The 23,599-nt window shown below is 38.5% G+C and overlaps 1 protein-coding gene across 2 annotated transcripts in view; it reads left to right on the top strand.

Moving 5' to 3' along the window:
• Window positions 1-517: 517 nt before the first annotated feature.
• The window catches only part of tp63 (tumor protein p63), a 39,412-nt gene continuing 16,330 nt past the window's right edge, over window positions 518-23,599 (top strand). Inside the window, exons 1-4 of one of the 2 annotated variants that reach the window (XM_047374308.1) lie at window positions 518-735; window positions 6,648-6,785; window positions 6,890-7,019; window positions 21,363-21,611. In XM_047374308.1, coding sequence (XP_047230264.1) covers window positions 683-735; window positions 6,648-6,785; window positions 6,890-7,019; window positions 21,363-21,611 — 570 coding nt within the window. In that variant the 5' untranslated portion in view covers window positions 518-682. Of the gene's footprint in view, window positions 736-6,647; window positions 6,786-6,889; window positions 7,020-16,736; window positions 16,903-21,362; window positions 21,612-23,599 lie in introns of those variants that run through there. The other variant, XM_047374309.1, reaches the window with a different exon arrangement.

Genomic DNA, 23,599 nt, shown 5'->3' with positions numbered 1-23,599 from the left:
GAACTGAACTTTTCTGGACTCCTACAGACTCCAAGTACACAACAAAATGTATTTAAGGGCTGAAAAATTGGATTTTGCATGATATGACCCCCTTAAATATCCTTTTAAAATGTAGTCAAGTGAATACTTTTTGCTCTCCAATGCTGTTAAACCTATAATTGAAGTGTGACGCAACAGACATGCTCTCAGCTGTCCAAAACCGCTTTGGAATCTGAACAAGGCCAGAGCAGCACATGGAGGAGAAAGAGGACAAGAGGGAGCTTTTCAGGATGTAGGGGCTGTAGCTGTCAGTGTGTGTGTGTGTGTGTGTGTTTGTGTGTGTGTGTGTGAGTGTGTGTGTGTGTTGGGTTGGAGGGGGCGTAGGGGTCAAATGTAGTTGCTTGATATCTATATCCTGGCAACGGAGAGTGAGTGATATCTTGTACAACTGTAGCAGGGGATTGGTCAGCAAGTTGGCCCAAGCCCCTCCTAATTGTAGAGCAGCCTAAGAAAAAATAAATTCAATACATCTCTGAATCTTTACCCATTCTGCACTGTACCCCCGGCACTTTAACCTAGGCCTCTTTGATTATTTATTTTTTCATTTGCTTTTGCTGTAGATTGTATTTAGTTTTGTAGCTCAAGCCCAGGTGTAGCGTTTACGACAAGCTGTTTGTTTTAAAGTGAAGTTTGGCATGACAACATGAACTCACCTTACACAGCTTTGCAGTATTACCCAGAGTTTCCATTTTGTCGGTAAGTACTTGCATATTCTTTGAATGGATAACCTAAACAGTTTTCTTTCATATCACAACTTTTATAACGTCATGATATTTTTTTGAACTTAAAAAGCAAATAACAGTTACACTGCAAGTTTTGCTATTTTTTTTATAGCTTAGTTGAAAAAAAAATTTAATTACTAATAATGGGAATATCATATCCTTGAGTATTATGTCTGGGGGTCCAAAGCGGCCTGAAAACAGTGTCGTCTGCCCGGATCCTCAGCTGCTGCTTGGTCCTGATATATTTAAATGTGTGGCCCACCTATGGCAACAGTGCAAGTGTAGAGGGGTATTTAGGGCTGACAGCAGACATAAAATCTTATCCAGGGGTTATTGTCTGATTGTTTACAAAGATTATTTATTTAAACAGGTATATACCTTGTAGTTCAGAATAAGTAAGATGATTATTTGATAAGGTGCCTCTCATTCAGTAGGTGACCCAGACTGGTCCGAGTAGTTTTCAGTCCATGAAAGCCTTTGACAGCTTTATTAAGGTGATGATTAGAATTATATGTCATTGTAATGTGTTAATTCTGCAGTCCTGGGATGAGAAATTAAGTGCACTTTTGGCATTATACTGGCATTTATTACCTGAATTTGGCTGTAATGTATCAAACTTGACTGTGTGCAATTTAATTTAAATCTGCCTACATGATTGGATTGTACTGATATGAACCAGGCTGATTTGATCATATATTCCTACATTACTGGTTATGAGTTTGATATGTTTGTTTTGAGATGATATTTGTTCTTAACTGGTGTTGTATAAATAAACCAAAGTGATCCAAATTTTATTTAAATCATTTACTCCTACCCAAAGAGCAACTAAAGTATAGGAGCAGCTACATACACAATGAACAAGACAAAAAAACTGACTTGATGTATTCCTGAAATTTTACATTTTTAAAATATAAAGGGTTCGTTAGTAAAAGCCATAAAAATAATAAAAGAACAGTTGTAAATAAATAAATTAGCCAAGGCATAAACTACTAAAAGCATTGGTTAAAGAAAATATAATATACACTGGTTGAAAAAATAAATGTAAAGCAAAAATAATAAAGCACAAAGCACTGATAAAAACACATTGAGAACATTGGTAAAAAAAAATAAATGAAAAGTTACAATTATAAAAGGTAAAGAACATTCTAATAAAAAACCTAGGTAGAACGTTTGTTAGAAATATAAAAGAATAACAAAACACTAAGAACACTAGAGAAAAAACATGGTAACATATTAGAAAACAATAAGCAAAGCTGTAGAAATGTATGTAGAAAGTATTTAACCAAAAGGTAAAGTAACAGGGAAAAAGTGCACAAAATCATTACAAATAAATGAACAGATTTTTGTAGATGCCGATCTATTCGTCTGACAATCCATCGTTTCATCTTTACTTAACCAAATTGATTTTGAAATACTTATTCATGCAATTTGTTTCTATATTAATACGCTATTTTATTGTGGCTGTTTAACACAGAAGCTTTTCAGTGAGGTTTGAATGGATAGCCTTTTATTTTTCCTGTATAAACAGTCTAGAATATGTCCTGACAACATTTTCACATAGTGTTTTCATATCAAACGTGATCAGTGGTGCCTCAAACTGTTTTTGTGAACATGGAACTTGGTAGCATTGTTTTTTGTGTGTTTTAATTTTGTTCTAAAAAAATTAAAGTGTCAATTATTCCTCAAAAATAAATAAACTGCCATTTTTTCACTACCCCACCGCTATTTCACATCCCTAAAAGTACGAGGATAAGGGAAGGAACACTGGGGCTTTCTATTGTTTTGCAGTCATGTCCCTCTTCCAACTGGGGCTGACGGATGAGGGGGAGAGGGTCTTAAAGCCTTTGAAAAGTGATTAATAATGACACTGGAGAAGGAGCCTCGATAGCCCAGGCTGTTTGTTTTGATTGCATTTTCATTGGCCGCTGTGCCCAACCTGCCGAGAGACAATGGCCGTCCCTGTTTAGCGCTGACCTCTGGCCCTGTCTCGTCTGGAGGCGCTACGCTGTGTTTAAGTGGATGCTGAACAGCCTATGCCTCTGGCTACCTGAAAAACTGAGTAACCAGACACCCGAACACAGAGAAACAACTGCGAGAAAAGGGATAAAACCCTCCAAGCAAGTTGAGCAAAACTAAACTGTTACATGAAATAAAGATAAATAAACTGTTTTATTAAAATGAACCCTAAAAGAAAAAAATTAGACTACTTTATGCCATGTATACATTTATATTCAATACATTAAAATATGGGTCTTTGAGGCTTGTTTGTCACGTTAAAAGCACCTTTTGACGTGACAAACAACTATTAAATATCTTTTCTATTAAGCCTACATTTCTGTATTATAAATGTTTTTATTGGTTTGATGTAATATTCTAATCTTAAATGTCATGTTTTCTTTGGCTGTAAGCAGAGAACAATCATAATTAACAGAAATAAAGGTTTGAAAACACCAGTCCGTGTAGTTAGTCTATATAATGTTTCACTTAGTAAACTGAGTTACACAAATAAATGAACTTTTCAATTATATTGTAATTTATCAAATATTACTGTACGTTCATGAAAAAACTAGTGCTTTAGGAAACTTTATTCAATTTTTCCAATGATCAATGATTTAACATTTAACTGATTGTTGTTTTTAATTTCAAAAACTTTCATTGATTTAAGTGTTGAAACAAGTGGGGAAAAGATGCTCAGTACTGAGCTGAAGTAAGGCATTATTGCATTGGTAATATTATATCTGTTATCATAACACATCAGAAACTGGATCATAAGATGAGCGCGAGCCAAACGTCAGTAGGCTTCGGCTGCTGCTGTATTATGTGAATAATTCAAAAATGTATCCATGGGTTGTTTTTCACTATTAACCTGATACACAACTTTATTGATTTTACTCTGGACTGGACTAACACTGGTCAACAGACAGCTGTGGGAAAAAGATCAGAGTGTTATAGACAGAATAATGAGATGCCTGTTAAACCTGTTTGACTTAACAGGCTGAGGATTAAAGCTACAATTCAAAGGAGCTGAAGGGTGATTAAAGTCCTGGGATAAACACACCTTAATTTGTTCTCCTTCTTAAATAGGCCTATCACAGGTTCTCTATTAGCAATCTACCTGATGTGAATTTTAAGTTACTGCATGTATAAAAGCAAGATTTTTCCACCTAATTTGCTATAAATAAACATAAGTTTCCGTCGTTTTTTTAAAACGTGAATATTCCCAGTCAAATAATTTTCTTTATTCTAGCTTGTATGTCATAGAAAAGTTTCAGCTTACATACAGTATATCGCCTGTTTTTCAAAAGAAGTTAATGACTTCTATTTTGTCTCATAGTATAATATAGGCCTACTATAGATTTTTATTTACACTGAATGATCCTACATTTAGTTTACAAGGTTCAAAAATCGGTAGTACTGCTTTTTTAGGATGAGGCAGGTATCCATAAGTACTTACAGTTTCTGTAAAACCTAGTTTGGGATTTGTGAAACTTTTATTCTGTTTGTGAAAACACGCAGAGAGGCAGATTTTAATGTGTTTTTAAATCTAGATTAGTTTTGATCAGCATTAGAATAAATACAGGTTCTTTAACCAAGCACACTGTTTATAATTGTGAAACTTTTAATCTGTTAGTAATGGTTCAGAAAAAGATTGTCTTTTTTAAAATCTCGATCAGATGAGGTAGTTGAAAGACATGGGAAGAGGGGATGAAAGAACAAAAATACCTTCATCACTTTTCATATTCAAGGTGTAACTAAACTGGAAAGTGTCAAAGTCAGAGTCCCAAATTCCCTTCTATATACAAAAGCATTCACCTTATGCTCGGTTCTTTTGGTACTCATAATGTGGATTTTCCAAGTTTCCATGCAAGAATGCCGCCTTTAGTCAGAATTGGAAACTTAAAATGTCAAAAGTAGTCCTGAGTTGCAATATCCAATATGGCTTTGGTGTTGATTAAACGAGGTGACAATTACAGGAATTAGCTATTTATTTGCATTCACATGGTGTGTATGTCATTAAAACAGTGAAACACCTAATGATCATGTTCAAGTGTGTTGATCAAGTGATTAAATTGATAAAATAAAGATAAATATGTAGGCATTTAAATTTCATTGTTAGTTAGTATCACAACTATCAAATACCACTGGTTTGCTAAGATATACTAAACTCAAGGGATTCTCTGGATAAAACTTGCGAGAGGAAAAAAAACAACGAGAAACCAAGAAAAATCTATCTCCAAAACTAGATGTGCGAATTCCTATTCATGACGTCATTGCATCAGAATCACAATACTTTGGTCAAATTTTCTCAGGATTACCTAGTACTGAATAAAGATTCTTTAAGATGTCATTTTTGAAATGGGAGACTTATAAAGTGTGAACAATGAAGTCAGTTTCTGAAATTGGAAGCAATGACAGTTTTGGTCATTTTTGGGGGGCATTTGGGCTGTCTTAATTCAAGCCATGCTCTAAAACCATATTAGGTTAAAAAAAAAAACACACACACATCCTGGGTTTCAGCAGGAACAGGCCTAGATGATCTAAATATCAGATCATAAACTGTATTATTTTAAAGAATCCATATTCAGTATAAAATAAACCAGCCCATGTCGTACTTTCGGTTTAAGAACAGAGCTTGAATTTAGTTGACGTAGATGAAATTCCTAATTTTTTATTTTTTTTTACAAATAGATTTCATCTTTCACTGATTACCAACCAACCATATTTTAAAGAATCTTCATTCGCTGTAGCACTATCTGGCTCTCACTGGGCTTTTCTAAGTATTGTCGTTTTTATACTGTACATGATTTTCCAAAACACAAAATCCGCCTGTTTTTGGTACTTGGATGGTACAAATATGTCACAGAATAAAAAACAGTGTTGTAAAGGATTATTTTTCAGCATACAATAATCATGTCCACATGTTAACAGTTCATGTATGTGGTGGTAGAGCTTTTCTGCAATAGTTCCTAACCACTAAATAAAAGCAGTGAAATAGATCTTTGCCTAACTGCAAAATTGGTAGTGTCCAATTTGAAGCAAACTTCAGCATTGTCCTTTCAAGGCAAAGTAGAGTTTATTTTTGTCAGTAGTACATTTAATCAACTCAAGCTTCAGACTTATTCTCGAACTTCAAAGTATGATACTGAAAAACATAATCACAGGACAAAACAAAAACATCCCACTCGAAGAATTTTTTAGACATTGCAAACTGCAATGTAATCTCTTATCTGAAACTCTACAGTCCCCTGTGGGTGTATGGTGCATAATTTGAATGTTTTGCTTCATTAGATATGCCTTGGTTTCTAAATCAGGTATTAATATCCTTCATCACACAGCGTTGGGGAATTCCAAAACCTAAAATAGTGCCAGCTTCAGATTATGGCTGCCCTATCAACCCACCTCCCAGGCTCGTCCAGCTGTACACATACCAGAAGCGGTGGCAGTGCTATCATATAGACTATGGGGGAATTCCGCTTGTCTCAGACTGCAGCGTGCGCCACTACAGCAGGAACAATGGCGGGCTGAGCTCTGAAGCAGGTGTAATGTTTCAAGGGAGCAGGTCAAAGTGCCTCTGTCTGAATGGTGCATAATCACCATTATGTGTAGTACAAATATTCAGTATTATGCAGGCTGACTTCTTCACAATGGGTGTGCTCTTCATGAATGGCTGCCAGCAGGACTCCTCCTTTCTTCCACTGGCTGGGTGGCCAAATCTCAGCCCAACACTTCAACTCTTACACTAAGTGTTTGCTGACAGTGCACCTTGTAAAACTACCAATTAAAACGTTTTGCCTTTCTACAAAACCTTCTTAAAGAAATGAGTTTTGTTTACTGGAAATTTGTGGAGTAAAATAATCATGACTGACTGATGATGTCTCTTTGCAGACTCAGGGACCCTTCATCACGGCTGTCCTGGAGGGAAAGTTCATTCCTCACCACAATGACTCAGAATCAGTCAGCACAGACTACTGACTGCCACCTTAGTCAAGATGTATTCAACCAGTTGTTTGATATGCTGGACCAGTGAGTGCATACTACGAAAGCTTATGAATTATTCGTGGGAATTTGTAACTTGCAGTGACTAAAAAAGCTCACATGAACTGTTTTCTTGTTTTTGTCTTGTTTAGGTCCGCCATCCACTCAGTCCAGCCCATTGAGCTTAATTTCACTGAGAGTCCAACTGATGGGTCAGCAGGAAACACCATTCAGATCAGCATGGACTGCATAACTATGCATGAGCCAGACAATTTGGTATCTGTAAGTATGTTAACACAGAAATCAGTTTTACTGTACAGTAAGCTGTTTTTGACTTATTACCTGCTGCTGAAAATGTACCATTATTTGACAGGGAGATATAGAAAAGCAGCAAAGACAAAAAACACTAAAACAATATCAAATCTGCAGCAAGTAAGATGCTTTTTACAATCACTTACAATATACATTTTCACTCATTTTGTAGTCAGTAGAAAACAAAAACAGCAGAAATTTTACATCTTTACCACTATTCACTTTTTGTATGTCTTAAAGCTGTAATGGCAGTGTAAAATGTAAGGCTTATTTAAATATCCACCATGGGAGATCACTTTTATTATGACCAACGAGGACTTTAGATGCCCAACAACTTTCTTACTTTCAATTTCCATATTAGCAATGGAATGTTTTACGGGCCAGTTGTGCAAATGAGGAAATCAGCAGAGCCGTGAGCAAAGCTGGTTTATCTGTTGCTGTGTGAGATGTTGTCAGTAAGGATTTTATCTCATTTAGACTGATCTGCATTTAACCTGGGTGGCCCCCCGGCTCCGGAGAACAGTACATCACAAACTGCGTTCAGGGTAGGATGTGCACTTAGATTGTCACATGATCCCTTCCATTCGGAAAACAAAACTAGGTTTAAGCTTTTTTAGAGAGCTTGTCTCTTTAGACAGAATCTTTATCTTTTATTTTTACCCCATATAATAATAATATACGATTTCCATTGAGTTTTTTTTTTCCTGCCCTTTTGTACACACGAGAGCCCTCCTGTGTGTACATTAATCCAGCTGTTTTTTGAAAGGCTCAGAGTTTTATAAGAGAACATTGATGAACAAACAGCAACCTGCAGACCAGCAGACAGGTCAGGAAGAAAGTTAATGAGAAGTTTAAAGAAGAGTAGGTTAGAAAACAATATCCCAAGCTTTAAATATCTCATGGAGAACTGTTCAGTCCATCATCTGAAAATGGCAAGAGCATGACACAGCTGCAAACCTACCAAGACATGATTTTCAAAGCTATGTATACTTTTGCTTTCAGTTTACACTGTTCACTATGCACTGCTTTGTACTAGTGTGTTACCTTACATTCCAATTAGGGCTTCAGCTAACGATCATTATGGTAATTGAGTATCCTATCAATTTTTCTGACGAATATTCCAGTAATCAGATTTAAACTTGGCACATTCTGCATATTTTTTATTTAGCTACTTAAGCTAATTTTATAAGTAATACAAATGCATAAACAAGAAAGGGCAAGTAAACAAATAATTCTTTTTCAAGAAATTCAGGGATAATAAACACTGCTTTTTATATATGAAGTCTCACTTTCTGTTTCCTCATAAATAATTACAAGTCTCAGAATAGGTCACACAGGTCTTAACAAAAAACTTAGTTATTGTAAAGCATACATCAGGGTTATGTGGTCATTGTGCTAAATGTTACTACACAATTGAAAATCATTTTGGAGTTAATATAATTAAAATTAAAGCTCAAGTCATGTCTTTTTTGAACAACACAAACTTATTAGAAATAATCTGAGGTGTTTGTTTCCTGTTAATTTCTTGTCCACACCCGGTCCACTTGGTAGCAGTGATGCACCTTTTGGTTAGTTTGCAAACTGCCATAAAACTCAATTCAATTCAGTTTTATTTATATAGCGCCAATTCACAACACATTTTGTCTCAAGGTACTTTACAAAGTCAATTAAATCGAATCATACAGATTTCAAGTCAGGTACATACATTCCAATTAATCCTAACTATCAAACAGTGCAGTCAGATTCTGTTATTTATTCAAATTTGTTAAAAAGTTTTTCTATCTAAGGAAACCCAGCCGATTGCATCAAGTCAGTGACTTGCAGCATTCCCTCCTCCTGGATGAGCATGTAGAGACAGTGGACAGTTGCTTGCATTGACTTTGCAGGAAAGAAAACACCAGAAGTTTCCTCATGCATGTGCTCCCTGTTCACATGAGAGGTCTCGCTCTGCAGACAGGAGTGTTCGGTTAGTAAATAAAGTGCATCCTGAAAGTATTCACAGCGCTTTTTTCACAGCACAATTTTTCCACATTAAATTATGTTACAACATTTTTCCAAATGCTATCAAATTAATCTCTTTCTTCAAAATTCTACACACAATACCCCGATATAACAATGTAAAAGAAGGTTGCTTAAGGATGTTGCAAATTTATTAAAAATAAAAAACAAAGAAATCACATTTACAGAAGTATTCACAGCCTCTGCCAAGAAGCTAAAAATTGAGCTGAGGTGCATTCTGTTTCCACTTATCATCCTGGAGATGTTTCTACAGCCTAAATGGAGTCCATCTGTGGTATGCTGAGTTGATTAAATATGATTAGGAAAGGCATACACCTCTATATAAGGTCCTACAGTTGACAGTGCATGTCAGAGTGCAAACACCAAGCATGAAGTCAAAGGATTGTCTGTAGACCTCTGAGACAAGATTTTCTTGAGGGACAAATCTGGGGAATGAAACAATTTCTGTTGCTTTGAATGTCCCAATGAGCACAGTGGCCTCAATCATTTATAACTAGAAGATGTTTGGAACCACCAGGACTAAACTGAGCGATGGGGGAGAACGGCCTTAGTCAGGGAGGTGACCAAGAACCCCATGGTCACTTAGCTCCAGTGTTCCTCTGTGGAGAGAGGATTGATGCATCTTCACAGCAATCCACCAATCAGGCCTATATGGTAGAGTGGCCAGATGAAAGCCTGAACCCTAACCTGAAGGATGTTCAGACCACAAGAAACAAAATCCGTCATGTTTGTAGGAAACCAGGCACCGCTCATCCCCAGGACAATACCAGCCCTACAGTGAAGCATGGTTGTGACAGCATCATGCTATGGGGATGTTTTTCATCAGCAGGAACTGGCAGACTAGTCAGGATAGAGGGAAAGATGAATGCAGCAATGTACAGAGACATCCTGGATGAAAACATGCTGCAGACCGTTTTTGACCTCAGACTGGGGCGACGGTTCATTTTTCAGCAGGACAACAACCCAAGGCACTCAGCCAAGATCTCAAAGGAGTGGCTTCAGAACCACTCTGTGAATGTCCTGAAGTGTCCAAGCCAGAGTCCAGACTTAAATCTGATCTCTGGAGAGATCTGAAAATGGCTGTGCAGAGACATCACCCTTCTAACCTCATGGAGGTCTAGACGTAGTGCAAAGAACAATGGGTGAAACTGCGTAAAGATAGTTGTGCTAAGCTTGTGGCATCATATTCAAAAAGCCCTGAGGTTGTAATTGCTACCAAAGGTGGATCAACAAATTATTAAGCAAAGGCAGTAAATATTCAGGTAAATGTGATTTCTTGGTTTTCTATGTTTAATGAATTTGAAACAATCTCAAACAAGGGTTTTTTACATTGTCATAATGGGGTATTGTGCGTAGAATTTTGAGGAAAGAGATTAATTTGATAACATTTGGAATAAGGCGGTAACATAACTAATTGTTGAAAAAGTGCAGCATTGTGAATACTTTCTGGATGCACTGTACATCTTCCTGGTTCTGCTTTCTAAATGCGAGTTGATTAGAAACACACAAATTGACACTTGGGAGTAGGGCTGTCCTCCTGTAGAGGTGGAGGGCCAGAGGTTGGGGGGTCCGCCACCGCAGTGTATGTTTCCTGCTCAGGTGTTGCAGCAACAAGGAATTGCTGTTAGGTAATGCTAATTCAGTTTTGCAATACATGCACTGTGCTATATTTTCTTTTCTGTTAAGTTTGAAGTGATCCCACAATTTTACACTTTCAGTTGTTTTCTCTCTGCTTCTTTTTGCCCCTCGACATCTCCCTCCATAACTGATAACTGCACTTGGCTTCCACACATCAGCAGGTCAGGCTATCATTAGCTGTAGTGAGGGTGGTGTGCAGCACAAATAACCACCCGGCTGGAACACAGTGTGCTGAAAAGTTAAAACAGAATTTAACGAAGACTCGAGGCCGATAATTAGCAGTGGTGGTACTTGTATCATTCAAGGAATCGTTTCAGTCCTAATTTTAAAAATAATACAATGATATTTATGGTTTTAGTGTGATATATTGAGTGGGAGAATAACTCCATGAAATATTACCGTGAGTTATTTAGGTGTAGATTTTTATCTAATATGGTTTTTTTGGCCCTTAATAAAGCATGTTCTGCATGATCTCCCCTGTGGTTGACCTGTAATGAGGGACACTTTTTTGTCTTTTATGCTGCTGTGTATTTTCCCCTCCCTGTGTTGGAATGTCGTTGTCCAGCCAGGGAGGGGGAAAAACAGCAAATAAAAATTTTATTTAAGGAGCTGAGTGATGTTACCCTCATGCATTCCCCTAAGGGGGCGAGTGCTCTCTTGAACTGGTGATTAATGACCCCACCACCCACTTTCCTCTTCACCAAAAGAGGGGCGTGGTTCAATGATTGGCACGCCAGCAACTCAAGGATCATCCATGTGGGGCTGGGGAGTTTGCTGCCATGGCGATTTGCCAGGCACCAAGCCGAGTCTGATCTGATTAAAAGCTGCGGTGGGCAAACCCAAAATCACCATATCCCCTGCTTCTTCACCTCCTGACAAGGGTGCCTTTTTCTCCACTCTGAATCTAGCTTGCTGTTCAAAGCCCCAGGGGACCTGTTTTAATCTGAAATAACATTTTATGCTGGATTTTCTTTTCTGTAGCTTCAGGGCAACAATTTAACAGAGCACCTGCCTCTCCTGCAGAGGTCCCACACCCATCTATCAGTATGTGTCTTCTCCAGGTAAAGGTGGGGGCTGGAACAAGGGGGAAGGAGTGGAGCAAGGTGAAGATTGAATAACACAAGGAATGTAGCAGGAATAGTGGCTGGAGAGAAGCTATATCCTAGCCCAAACAGCTGATTTTACATAGAGATAAAGCTCTGATCAGCTGTGCGTGGAAGATGCAGTGGTTAAGCTGACAGAATGAGGTCCTGTTCTGTCACAGGTCAGAGTTTAAACAGCTTCACTGTGGAGTAGCTCAATCGACACGCGGCGTCCCTGAGATCTTATTACATGTTTGTGTTGGGGTTTGTACTGTTTCAACACACTTCCCGCCTCGCTCAGTCAGTGCGCTGGAGCTTTTTTCTCTACTGTTTTTAAAACTGAACAAAGTGCACATCTGATCCTGACAATGTATACTAAAAGAATCTGACAAATACATTACAGTTATTCGAGCATTTCTTCTATCTCCTTTTCTTTGCTTTTTATGAGCTTTTCCTCCATTTTACCAGAAGAAAAAAAAAATCAGGTCACCAACCTTTGCCACCTAAGTTCTTCAATTATCAGAGCAACATGGAGCACAACTTGACGTTTAACCTGGATTATAAACAAAACATCTTACTGAGATTGAATGCTCCACCAGTTTGCCTCCAGCATGTGAAGAGGTGTTTCCAAGGTGCAGCACTTTGTAATAAGAGCTACTCACGGTGCAACAGAACAGTTGTCAGTTATTTTATTGCTGTAACTACTTTCTTTTCTTTTTTTCAAGGGGGAACAAGGGTATATTTTACAGCTCAAATTCATATTATTTTGTAAATTCTTTCCAGCATGTATTCCTTCTGCTTATATTTAGATGGAAGGTCATTTTTACTCAATTCAAACATAAACTGGCCATTACGTTGCTTTCAGATCTCTCTCCTTCAGAGTATGTCTTGAAGTGAGAAGGGCTGAAACGATTCCTCGAATTATTAGAGGACCTCGTTTACGAAAACCTCCTCGAGGCTTCGTTAAATTCTGTTCGGCTGTTCAACACACGGCTGGGCGGTCATTTGTGTCGCACAGCGCTCTCACTTCCGCTAATGACAGCCTGCGCCGCTAAAACATGGAAGCCAAGTGCGGTTATCTTTTATGGAGGGAGACGGTAGAGGGGCAAAAAAGAAGCGCAGAGAAAACGACTGAAAGCGCCAGTGTGTGGGATCACTTTAAACTTAACAGAAAAGAAACTGAATTAGCTCTCCGTGATAGCAAGTCATCGATGCCGCAACACCTGAGCAGGAAACATTCACTACAGCAGCAGCTAGCGCTGTGTTGATGTTAAATCAACCAGAAAGGAGCTTTTCACATGTTGTTACAACTTGCTGTTCTAGCTGCAGATGCATCCTTTGCTACAAATGTTAAAGTGTACACCGAAGACATGCTGTGTTATTGCTTTTTAAGCAATACAATGCATTGTTTTTTAGAAAAAAGAACTGAATTATTTGCTTGCTTTGTCTTATATGTATTTATATTACTTATACAATAAGATTAAGTATTTTAATAAAACAATCTGCAGAATTTGCCAATTTAAATAAGATTACTCGATTAATTTAGCTGCAGCCCTAGAAGTGAGTCAGCGTACTGTTATTTATTCTTTATTAGACGTTTCTTGGCCAGCGCTAACATTGATTCTCTGAGGCCTAATTTGCCGACTTCAGTGTTGACCAATTTTATTTACTAAACATCAAGGAGAAAACAAAGTGCTGCAGAAAATGAAGAAAAGTTTTTGTGTTAAAGCAAATGTCCCCAACCATTACCACAAAAAAATCTAAGTACCTGCCTTTGGCTGATCTGTTTATAGACTGAAAATGGTGATAGTTCTTACTTTTAATGTAGTTAATGAATAGAAAAAGAACCTGGATTTTTCAGGATGTGGCTGATCAGAGCAAATCAGGGTCTTTGGCTTGGTCCTCCAACCCTGACTGCCAACAGTGACACTCCACAGTGGGGTTTTCCTCTCACTGTTCTTTCTGCAACTTTAATAGTATCAGTGGAATAGGAGCAGTTGGTAGTTTGTTGGAAATTTTGCATTTTGGTTTAGTGTTAACATTCAGTCTTTAGACTGAATATTATTATTGGTAAATTTGTCCAGTTTATTAGGGATTTACAGTAACCGTTGCTGCAAATTTAAGTACCTGCTCCACTTTGTCACATGATTTAAATGGAAGAGGTGATTTGAAGGATTTTAGAAATTGCCACCCAAGTGATGCTCCATTGATCGCTTGAGTCTGTCAGGATGAGAGCTTACTGTGTGTTTAGGTCAGGTGTCTGCACCTACCCAGCCACTGCAGCTTGACACCTGATACTGAACTAATCTGACCGACTTTAGGAACAGGGCTCTTAAAAAGAAAAAAAACTTAAGAAAAGAAAAGCTTTTTTTGTCTGAGCCCCTGAATTTGCTGATCCCCCTGAAGATCCTATATAGCCATACATCGTTTCACACTGTTGCATTTGATTTTACACAGTTTACATGGATGTTTCCTCTCTTACTGTGTGTATTGTTTAGGATGTTAAATGTATCATTTCATTGTTTTTAATGTTTGAATTATTTCAAAGCTTAAAGTAAAACTATAATATAGATTTTTGCTGCAATAGCTTGGTAAGATTGAATGATGGGTTGTCTCTGGTACATTGTACAGAACAAAGTACCTCATAGATTAAATCACAGACATTTAAAGATCCAGTAGCATGAAGCTACTGTAGAGTACCAAGTACTCTAACTGCATTTGTAAAATTAGTGTTATTTTAGCTGAATTAGAACTAGTTATCTCCCTCCAAAGCATCGGCTTGGCCCTGCGTGAGACTGCAGACCTGGGAATGTCTTTGGATTGAGCTCTTTCAAGTGTTGATTTGCCTTTTGTAGCAGGCTGACCTGCAAGCTTGTAGCCCCTGGGTTTGAACAGGGTGTGGCTTGTGATTGGAGATGCTAAATTCACATCATAGCTGTGCTTAAGTTTTCAGATAGCTTCAAATCACTCTGACCACATTACAAGAGTTTCTGCCCTCTGGCTGTGTAGTTATGCATGTGATTAGTGTCCTACTGACCGCTCTGCTTTCTAGGTATGTAGCAGTGCAACATGTACTGCTGCTCACTCACACACATCTGTCTTGTGACTCCACTGCACATTACACAGTCTACAACTTAAACTGGATGTTGGGTTTTTAAATGTTGAATCTGCCTCTCTGCAGGTTTCTATTGTTGCTCTGTAGAAACAAAGCACTCTACATGCTTTATAATCACTTCTATTACTTGCAAATTAATCATACCCTTCGATTTTTTTCTTGTTTCAACTACAAATTACTATGCATTTTATTTGAATTTTATGCAATAGTCCAACACAACGTAGTGCATAATTATGAACCGGAGGGAAAAAGCTGTTTTTTATGTTTACAGTCGTCCTGCTGGAAGGTGACCCTCCTCCACACCGTCAAGTCTTTCTGGCTTCTAACAGGTCTTCTTCCAGGATTTCCCTGTGTTTAGTTACATCAATCTTCCCATCCATTCTGAAACGTTTCCCTGTGTCTGCTAAAGAAATGCATTCTCACACCATGATACTGCGCTACCATGCTTCATAGTGGGGGTGGTGTATCCAAGGTGATGTGCTCTGTTAGTTTTCCACCTCACATACATTTTTACATGGAAGCCAAAAAGTTCTGTTTTACTTTCATTTGCACAGATCACCTTCTGCCGCCGGGTATGTTCCAAACTTAAGGCAGCAAGATTTGTGGAGTGCACAACACATGGTTGTCCTGTCAACTACTTGAGCTATGGAACTCTGCAGCTCCTCCAGAGTTATCATGGGTCTCTTTGTTGCGACTCTGATTAGTTATCCCCTATGTCTTGGTAGGTTTGCAGGGGTGCCATACTCTTTTCTATTTTAGATAATTGACTGAACAGTGCTCAATGAGACACTCAAAGCTTGGAATTTTGTTTCATGTTCTAACCCTGCTTTAAACTTCTCCACAACTTTCTCCCTAACCTATTCTGAGATTGACTCTAGTTACTAATTGGGTTACCCCTAAAGCCAGTTTGCGTATTTTTAAGAATTTTTATTTGGGGGAATCACAGTGAAAGCATCTAAATACAAACGCACAACATAAGTTTCAGATTTTTATAAAATCTGTGTAATTTTTCTTCCACTTCTCAGTAATGCACTATGGTATATCACTGGTCTATCACTGAAGTTTTAAAAAGCGGAAACATTCAAGGAATTGGATTAATTTGTGAGGCACCACATTATAGGTTTTCCTTTACTAGTAAAGTGAAATGGAAATGAAACAAGTTAATTCCTCCTGATGAAGACAGTTTGATTGTCAGAGCTACAAAGATGCTGGTGTCTCAGTGAAATCACCATTACAGCATCTGAGAAACAATACATGTTTCCAAAACAGATCTACACCAGTCATCTGTGGTAGGTACAAGCAATCTACAGGAGACACGGTATTTTTCTAAAGACTATTGATAACAGGATGCAGAGGAGAACAATTCATATGCAAACTACAGCTGCAGCCTGCTGGCCCAGTGTCTCACTCTTGTTGTCACTTATCATGTTTTCATGTTCATCGTTGCCCCCACTATTCAAAATATGTAATAATACACTAATTAGATTTACTTTACAAAAATAATAGTTTTTTTTTTTTCAATAATATTAGTTAAATGTATTTAATCTACTGCAGCATCAATAAAAATCCTAAATGTTTATCTTGTATCACTTTCTCTTTATTAAAAAGTTACGCATCTCACCTTTTATCATTTCTGTTGAATTTGAAGTTAGTAAATCACAATAATTTACCCCCTGACATTTACCTCCAAGCAGCTCCACTGAGCCTCACAGATAGACTAAGAAGCCTCTACTTTTGGGGATGGGTGTGGAGTCAGGTATTGGACAGGTAGCTTTAAACCACTCCCCTCTCCTCCAGAACTTATATATGAACTACCCATAGATCCCTGAAGAAGCTTTTGCTTGTCCACTTTGCATCTTTAGTCCACATCACTCCTTTAGAGTGAGAAAAAGAGATTTGTGGAATCCTGGAGCCAGTGGAGCAAACAGCAGCAGCTCTGCTCAATCTCAGCGCCAACATGTTGTACCTGGAGACAGGGACCACGAACTCTTATAACGAGGTAAGATCATCCAGTCGGGCCACAGTTTTAGCTCCGGCTTCATATGTTGGATCCCCACATCTCTGTGGCGTTGAAAACACATCGAGGGTGTAGACCTTCTGTTTGTTCTTTTTATTTTCATTCTAACTTGTTATCAAATCCCTTTAGATGTTCATCCTTCTGGGTACTTGTTGACTGAACCAAAACTTTCCAACTTTAAATAAATTGATGACTTAAACTCAGGTAATAATAGGAAAAATGGATTTATCAATAAACTTTTTTCCTGAGATTTGATTTACTCCATCAGTGTATATTTGTGTACATGTTTGTGTGAGAGACAGAGCAGGGGAATGTAAACACCTAGAAATCTGTTTCAATCCGTCCCTCTTGTGAAATGGCTGCTGTCTGGCTGGGCATGGCCTGAGTCAGTGGAAGTGATTTGCTTTGTGTCGGGTTTTTGTAAAGCGGGCATTTTACATGGTACAAAAACCTGTTTCTAACAGGGTTCAGAAGCGTTTTTGTGGACAGTTTTTGTGCAGATGGTGGTTATTAAAATGGAAAACATTAAGACATGTCATGACATTCATGAAGGTTGGGAAATTTAAATTGCTTCTTGAACATTTTATAAAATGTCAGCATTTCTACTCCGTACCTTGATCTGGTAAAAAATGAAAACACTTGTAGTTAACGTAAAAAGGAATAATATATAAAAATGAACATGAACAGGAGCAACTTGAAAATAAAACTTTCTTTCAGTTTTTTTTACTGAAAGCATACGTTTTTTTTATGGATTCATGTTTGCAAAATGTTAGAGCAAAGAGCATTTTAAGAGAATTCATCATTAATCATTTAGAATCAGTTTTTCCAACTATTATGGTCTGTACCAAACAAAATAAATTGGCCTTTAAAATCTAAAAATTCCATAAACTAGTTTAAGGTGCCGTCATTATGGCTTTAGTCTAATACTGTGTCGATTTCTTTCACCAGCCTAATTTTCCATTCAATGCAGATGTTGACCGGTTGATAGATTCTCAGATTGCAGGTTGCAGATAGCAGGTGTGTCACGTCACTGTCTTTAAAAAGTTGCAGAGTGGAGGGGCTTCTTTAAGTGGTGTCCAGCTCAATACCTGCAGTGCACGGGGTATCAGGTTGCCCTGTCTCCAGTCTCCAGGGAGCCGCTGCAGTCATTAGAATAGGGCTGGCCAGGCGTTGCTGTTTGGTCCACGGTCCTAATTGCTTTAATGGTATGTTGATGTAGATACAATCACTTGCTCTGCCCACCCCAGCAGGTATGAGGTGCAGATAGACCTCAACCCCCAGCCCCTGTTGAGCCTTTAATGCCTCCCACCCCTGTGGTCACTCATCACAGTTCCCCAGATGCTCTTAGACACTGGCCCAAGGATGGCGGAGGGTCACCAGAGAGTCTGGAATGGGAGTTATTCTCCCCCTCAGGTCAGGTCTGCTCTGGCTCCTGTTGTCTTCTAGACCCTTAGTCTATTGTATAATCAGTGTTGTCCCAATAAATGCAGCAGCAAGAGGAGAGTTTGTTGAAGTTTAGGCAGACATATTGGAGTTTTCACAAGTAATGCACATATATACATATTTATATTTTCTATTTTGTATTAATGTGCTTCATACAGACTGCTTTACACAGCTTTGTTCTTATTCTCATCTTATTGTTGCTTAATTTATAATTTATTTTTTACCTATTTTGTCATTATTTTATATTTTGTTCATTTGATTTCTCGGTCTGGGAACCAGTTCAATTTTGTTGTAATACTGGCAACAATTTGCAATGACAAATAAAACGTCATATCTAATCAGTCAGCCAGTAACTGTTGGGGGTAACTGTAACTGAAAATCTGGGGTTTTTCCCTGTTCATTAAACACTCCAAAACTAACAGCTTACACTGTTTTTGAGTCATAAGCAGATCAACAAACAGCATGAACTTTGATGCAGTCTTGAGTTTAGTAAAAATTCTATAAAGGTTATGCTTTCATGTAGAAATGAGGATAAAGTTAAGCCATACATTTTTTGTTTGGTTCAAAACTCCAACCTCTTTGAATAACCTGCAGCACATTGTTCTTTCATTGTCACTCTGTTTTCTTTTTTTACATTTAATTGTTGACATAAAACAATGTAAGAAGTAAGTTCATGTGTAAGTCCATCAAAAAAAACTGAATCAGTAAGTCAAACCTGAAAAAATCCTGAAAATCGGCATCTCCCCAAGAAAAGCCATGAATACTTTGATACCATCTGTTGAACTCAAGTATTTTCAGTCACTGGCTTATCAATAAATACAGAGCAAGATGGAGCATGGAGTAATTTAATGTGTTAGTATGCCATACCAAATGCCAATGTGTTGGCCCTATCAGTACTGTCTGAATTAGTGCTTCCAAGTGTATTGTAGGTATTCCTGATATGTGTTGTGCATAATTCAGATTCCAACATGGTAGTGAACAGGCCATCACTTTAAAGGTCAGCGGTCCCTTTTTCTCCTGCTGGCCTGAACTGTTCCCCTCAGTCAGCATTCATCACACACAGAGAAACAGGCCCAAAAAAGACGCTAAACCGTTCCCAAACTTTATTAAAGGCTTCTGGAGATGTCAAGGCTGCTGATTTACTGTGCTCCTGCTTAGCAGCGCAACATCCCAAAGGCCTAAACACAGTGTCAGCCATAAACAGGAGGAATTTTTAAGAGCTGCTAAACTGGTTATTAACCAGTTACTGTATTATAGGGGAATCGGATCTCATTAAATGAAGCAAAGAGAGGGAGAAAAGGGGGCTTTACACAACCCCCTTTTGAGAAGCTGATATCCTGCTTCCAGACAATTAAACATTAAAACCTGATGAGTTGAGGTGAGACTGTGTAAACTGGTCAATTATGGCCTTGTCCTCTGATTCTCATCTTTAATCCTTATATTCAGTTGGACCATGACAAACGTTATTTGGGAGTGTGCCAGATGCTCTGCTTCGTGTCTTAGCTTTTACATGTGTTTGGTCTCAGGCAATCATCAGCCTTTTCTGAAGAACGATATTTAGCATTAGTAACTAGTGCCTCTCACATCCCCCATGACAGTCTCCTACATCAGATGCTAGGGGTGGCTGTGTCATCTCACTACCTGAGCACCCCAGTGGGATTACACCAGAGTTCAAAGGGATGGCTCTGATATCAGCGTCAGTCACCCACACATACGGGAAACTGCCGCCCAAACAGGAAATTAAGCCACTCTGGATCCTCCCTTTTAAATGTTAAGTTTATGCAGAGTGCAGTCAGTAGACTAATAACGTTTCCAACTATAAAACAGAGACATTTAAGAAGCAACTTTTTCTTCTGCTTTAGGGATCACAAGACCCCCCCTGCAGCTCATTGAGTTGAAACCTTCCTAATACATGTGTGTAATTAGTCCTTTGTGAGAGAGCGTGTGTTTGTAAAAGCCTTCCCCCGCAAAAGGCTGGAGGATCTCCAACAGGAGTTTTTCTTTCGGTCTAAGAGTATGTGTGCTCCATTCACCAAACACTTGTCTCCTAACACCTGCATGACCACCATAATTGTCCAGCAGAAAAGCTCTCGTGAGCTCTGTTGTCATTGTTTCCGGGGGAGGTGGAGGCTAAGTGACCCTCATCCAAACATCGAGCTCCCCTGTGCCCCTGCTGCTCAAATACATCAAGGTTCACTCAGATGACCCTTTTCAGGTGTGTCTGACTCTTTTCTTTGTTTGACTCAGCCTGATTCACAGCATGTGGATCCATGAGTAATAAGGACGGATTATTGATTTATAAATCACCTCCTTGGCCATTACTTGTATAAACCTCTCACTGTGTTTTGCTGGTCACCTGGCACAACACTAACACCTGGCAACATGGTGGGTGTGAGTCGGACAGCTGTGATCAGCCATGCTTGAAATAAACAAGAGGCCCCTGAGAGATTAATGGCCATCCGAAGAGCAAGAGACATGGCACCTCGTCCAGGAATGTGCCATTTATAAATGGAAAGGAATGGGGTGAATGGCAAGCGGAGCAAGCAGGAAGGGCCTGGCTCTGACCCAGATGTACTCGCCATCCTGTTCGAAGGCTGATATTTGAATTCCTCCAGTCAGAATAGTTTGGACTCTGGATGAGAGTTTATTTAATAGATTCTTTTTCTGAGGATTTAACAAAATGCAAAATTCACAATAAATATGTTTAATCACATTATATTATTTTATGTAGGGATTAAATAAAGTTCCTTGTTGTAAAAGTGTTTCTAAGTTTCAGCTTCTGTATAGCTTTCAGCTAATTTAAAAAGGTAAATTTACAAACCATAACTGGTGTCTGAAACACCCCACTTCAGTGTCAGATCTCCTGTTTGTGTGGTGAAGTGCCATCAGCCCTACCTTTTAATTGTTAAATGAATGAGAATAAAATCTCCACTGTAATCACTGGACACATACCTTTGTTTTGCCCTCCTTTACCATCATTCTTTTCATTTTGTCTTCAGTCACAGTACACAAACCTGGGGCTCCTGAACAGCATGGAGCAGAACAATGGCTCGACCTCCACCAGCCCCTACAACAATGACCACGCTCAGAACAGCGTGACCGCCCCATCCCCCTATGCCCAGCCCAGCTCCACCTTTGATGCCCTCTCTCCATCTCCGGCTATCCCATCCAACACAGATTATGCCGGGCCACACACCTTCGACGTGTCCTTCCAGCAGTCCAGCACAGCCAAGTCCGCCACCTGGACGGTAAGAGTCTCATTTACCCACGATTAGCTCTATTGTTTTCTTTTCACAGTGGTGTCTTACTTTAGTCTTCTAGGCGTCCCTACATGCATGCTAGCATCTATTGCATTGTAATGTACTGGCATAGGCCAGTGTGGAGGTACTCCAAAGTTTTATAAAGTTCCAGTTTCAAAACCACAAAAATTCCCCGTCATAGCTTTACAAGAAGTTTGTTCTGGTAGTTTTAAGGATAGAGCAGTGCAGTATTTTCCCTCCCCCACATGTTGCTGCACACTGCCGGTCAGATGGCTGAAAGAAGACTACCACGCCTTAGCCTTGCTTACAAGAAGGACAAATTTAGTTGTTTGAAAATATTTTCTGTCATGAAGACAGCTGGCGAAAAGTCTCATAAAGGTAACACTTTTAAAACTACAAACTATGAGCTGCATTTGTTTTAAAGGCTGACTACAGGCTGGCTACTTCAGCAGGTACACTGACTAAGTAACCAGCTCAGATACGTTTATAAAAAGCAGAACAGCCAACATGGTTAATATTCTGCACAGTAAGTAGTAGAAAACTACAACAAAATTTATGGTTTAGCTTGTGTATCAGGGTTACCAATATGTTAGCTGCAATAATAATGTATTATTTTTATCAGCAGTAGGACTGATTATTTCTGTTTTAAATCACAGCTATTAGTTATACATTTTAGAATGTTTTAGTACAAATGCTGTGATGAGATTGGTGTTTTTATTGGGGTTTTACTGTCAAAACGGTCTGTATTTAGCATTTAAGCTTTATTCACTGTTTACTTTTTTAAAACATCTACAACATTTTGTAATACATCCTTCAGTTTTTAAGCTTTAAGTATCACATCAACAGTGATAATAAAATGAAGCCACACATCATATGAAGCAGTTTTTCAGGTTAGAGGTCAAAGTAACTCTTTTAGGTTTGAACTCCTTATCTGACTGCCGATGCTCTAGGCAGATTCAGGTGTATGAATTGCACAATTACATTTGGCAAGAGAGCAATGTCACTTTAGATGTAGAGCTTCAAATCATGTACAAACCTCAGGCATTTTTAGTGAACTTGCTGACAGAAAGGGAGGGGGGAAGCATCACTCACCACAGACACCATCACCACCCAAGACATTTACAGCCCTGTCCTCAAACTGAAAACCTACAGGTTCAAATTAATTAGCTTAAAGTGAATTTAGCTTTTGTCCAATTTGGTATGATATTTATTTCTAGACTTTGCTATTTTAGAGACTTGGAGGTCTTCCAGATGTCTTTGTTTGTTTATTGTCTCTTATCTTCTGATCTTTCAAATGGAACAGTGGGACCTAATTCAGGGACTGAATCATTGTTGTATCTACTTAAAAAAGATCATTTAAATAACACCTTTGTTACCAGAAGCCTTTTGAAATGACCCAAAACATAGTTAGTTATGATCATAAGAAACAGGATTTAGGACCTGAGGGCTGAATCGCCCTTCCATCTTAAATGGAAGGGCGATTCTGTTTACAAATAGAGAAAGATTTTTATTTTTTGCCCAAGTTGGCCTCCATGTGTTGACACATCTCTTGTGGGTTTGGGGGGCCAATTTAAATCAGTGACATCCTTTGTCTTTGATCTGCTACATCAGAGGTTATGTGGCTATCTCATCTATTGTTGTGGCTTTTCAGTTATTGACTCACTAGTGTTTTGGCCTGAAGACCATCTTTAAACTGTTCAGGATGTTTGTCACAAACTGTAAAAGTCTAGACATTTGAACATAGAAAAGGAGCCCCGGAGCTCCAGGTCAATTAGAACCTCCCATCCTGTATCCACATGTTGCCGTTTCATCCCTTCCTTCTTCCATGAGGACAAAAAAAACATTTCTTCCCTTTGTCTCATTTTTTTAGTAGTTTGGTCTTTTTGATTAATTATGGGGATAAAAATTCTTAAATCTCATGTATAAAATATTTTAATGACATATTTTCTGAAGACTTTATTACATCCTGTTTCCAT

This window comes from Girardinichthys multiradiatus, chromosome 9, assembly GCF_021462225.1.
Source record: "Girardinichthys multiradiatus isolate DD_20200921_A chromosome 9, DD_fGirMul_XY1, whole genome shotgun sequence".
Classification (NCBI taxonomy): Eukaryota; Metazoa; Chordata; class Actinopteri; order Cyprinodontiformes; family Goodeidae; genus Girardinichthys; species Girardinichthys multiradiatus.
This window is presented reverse-complemented; position numbering and strand designations above follow the sequence as displayed.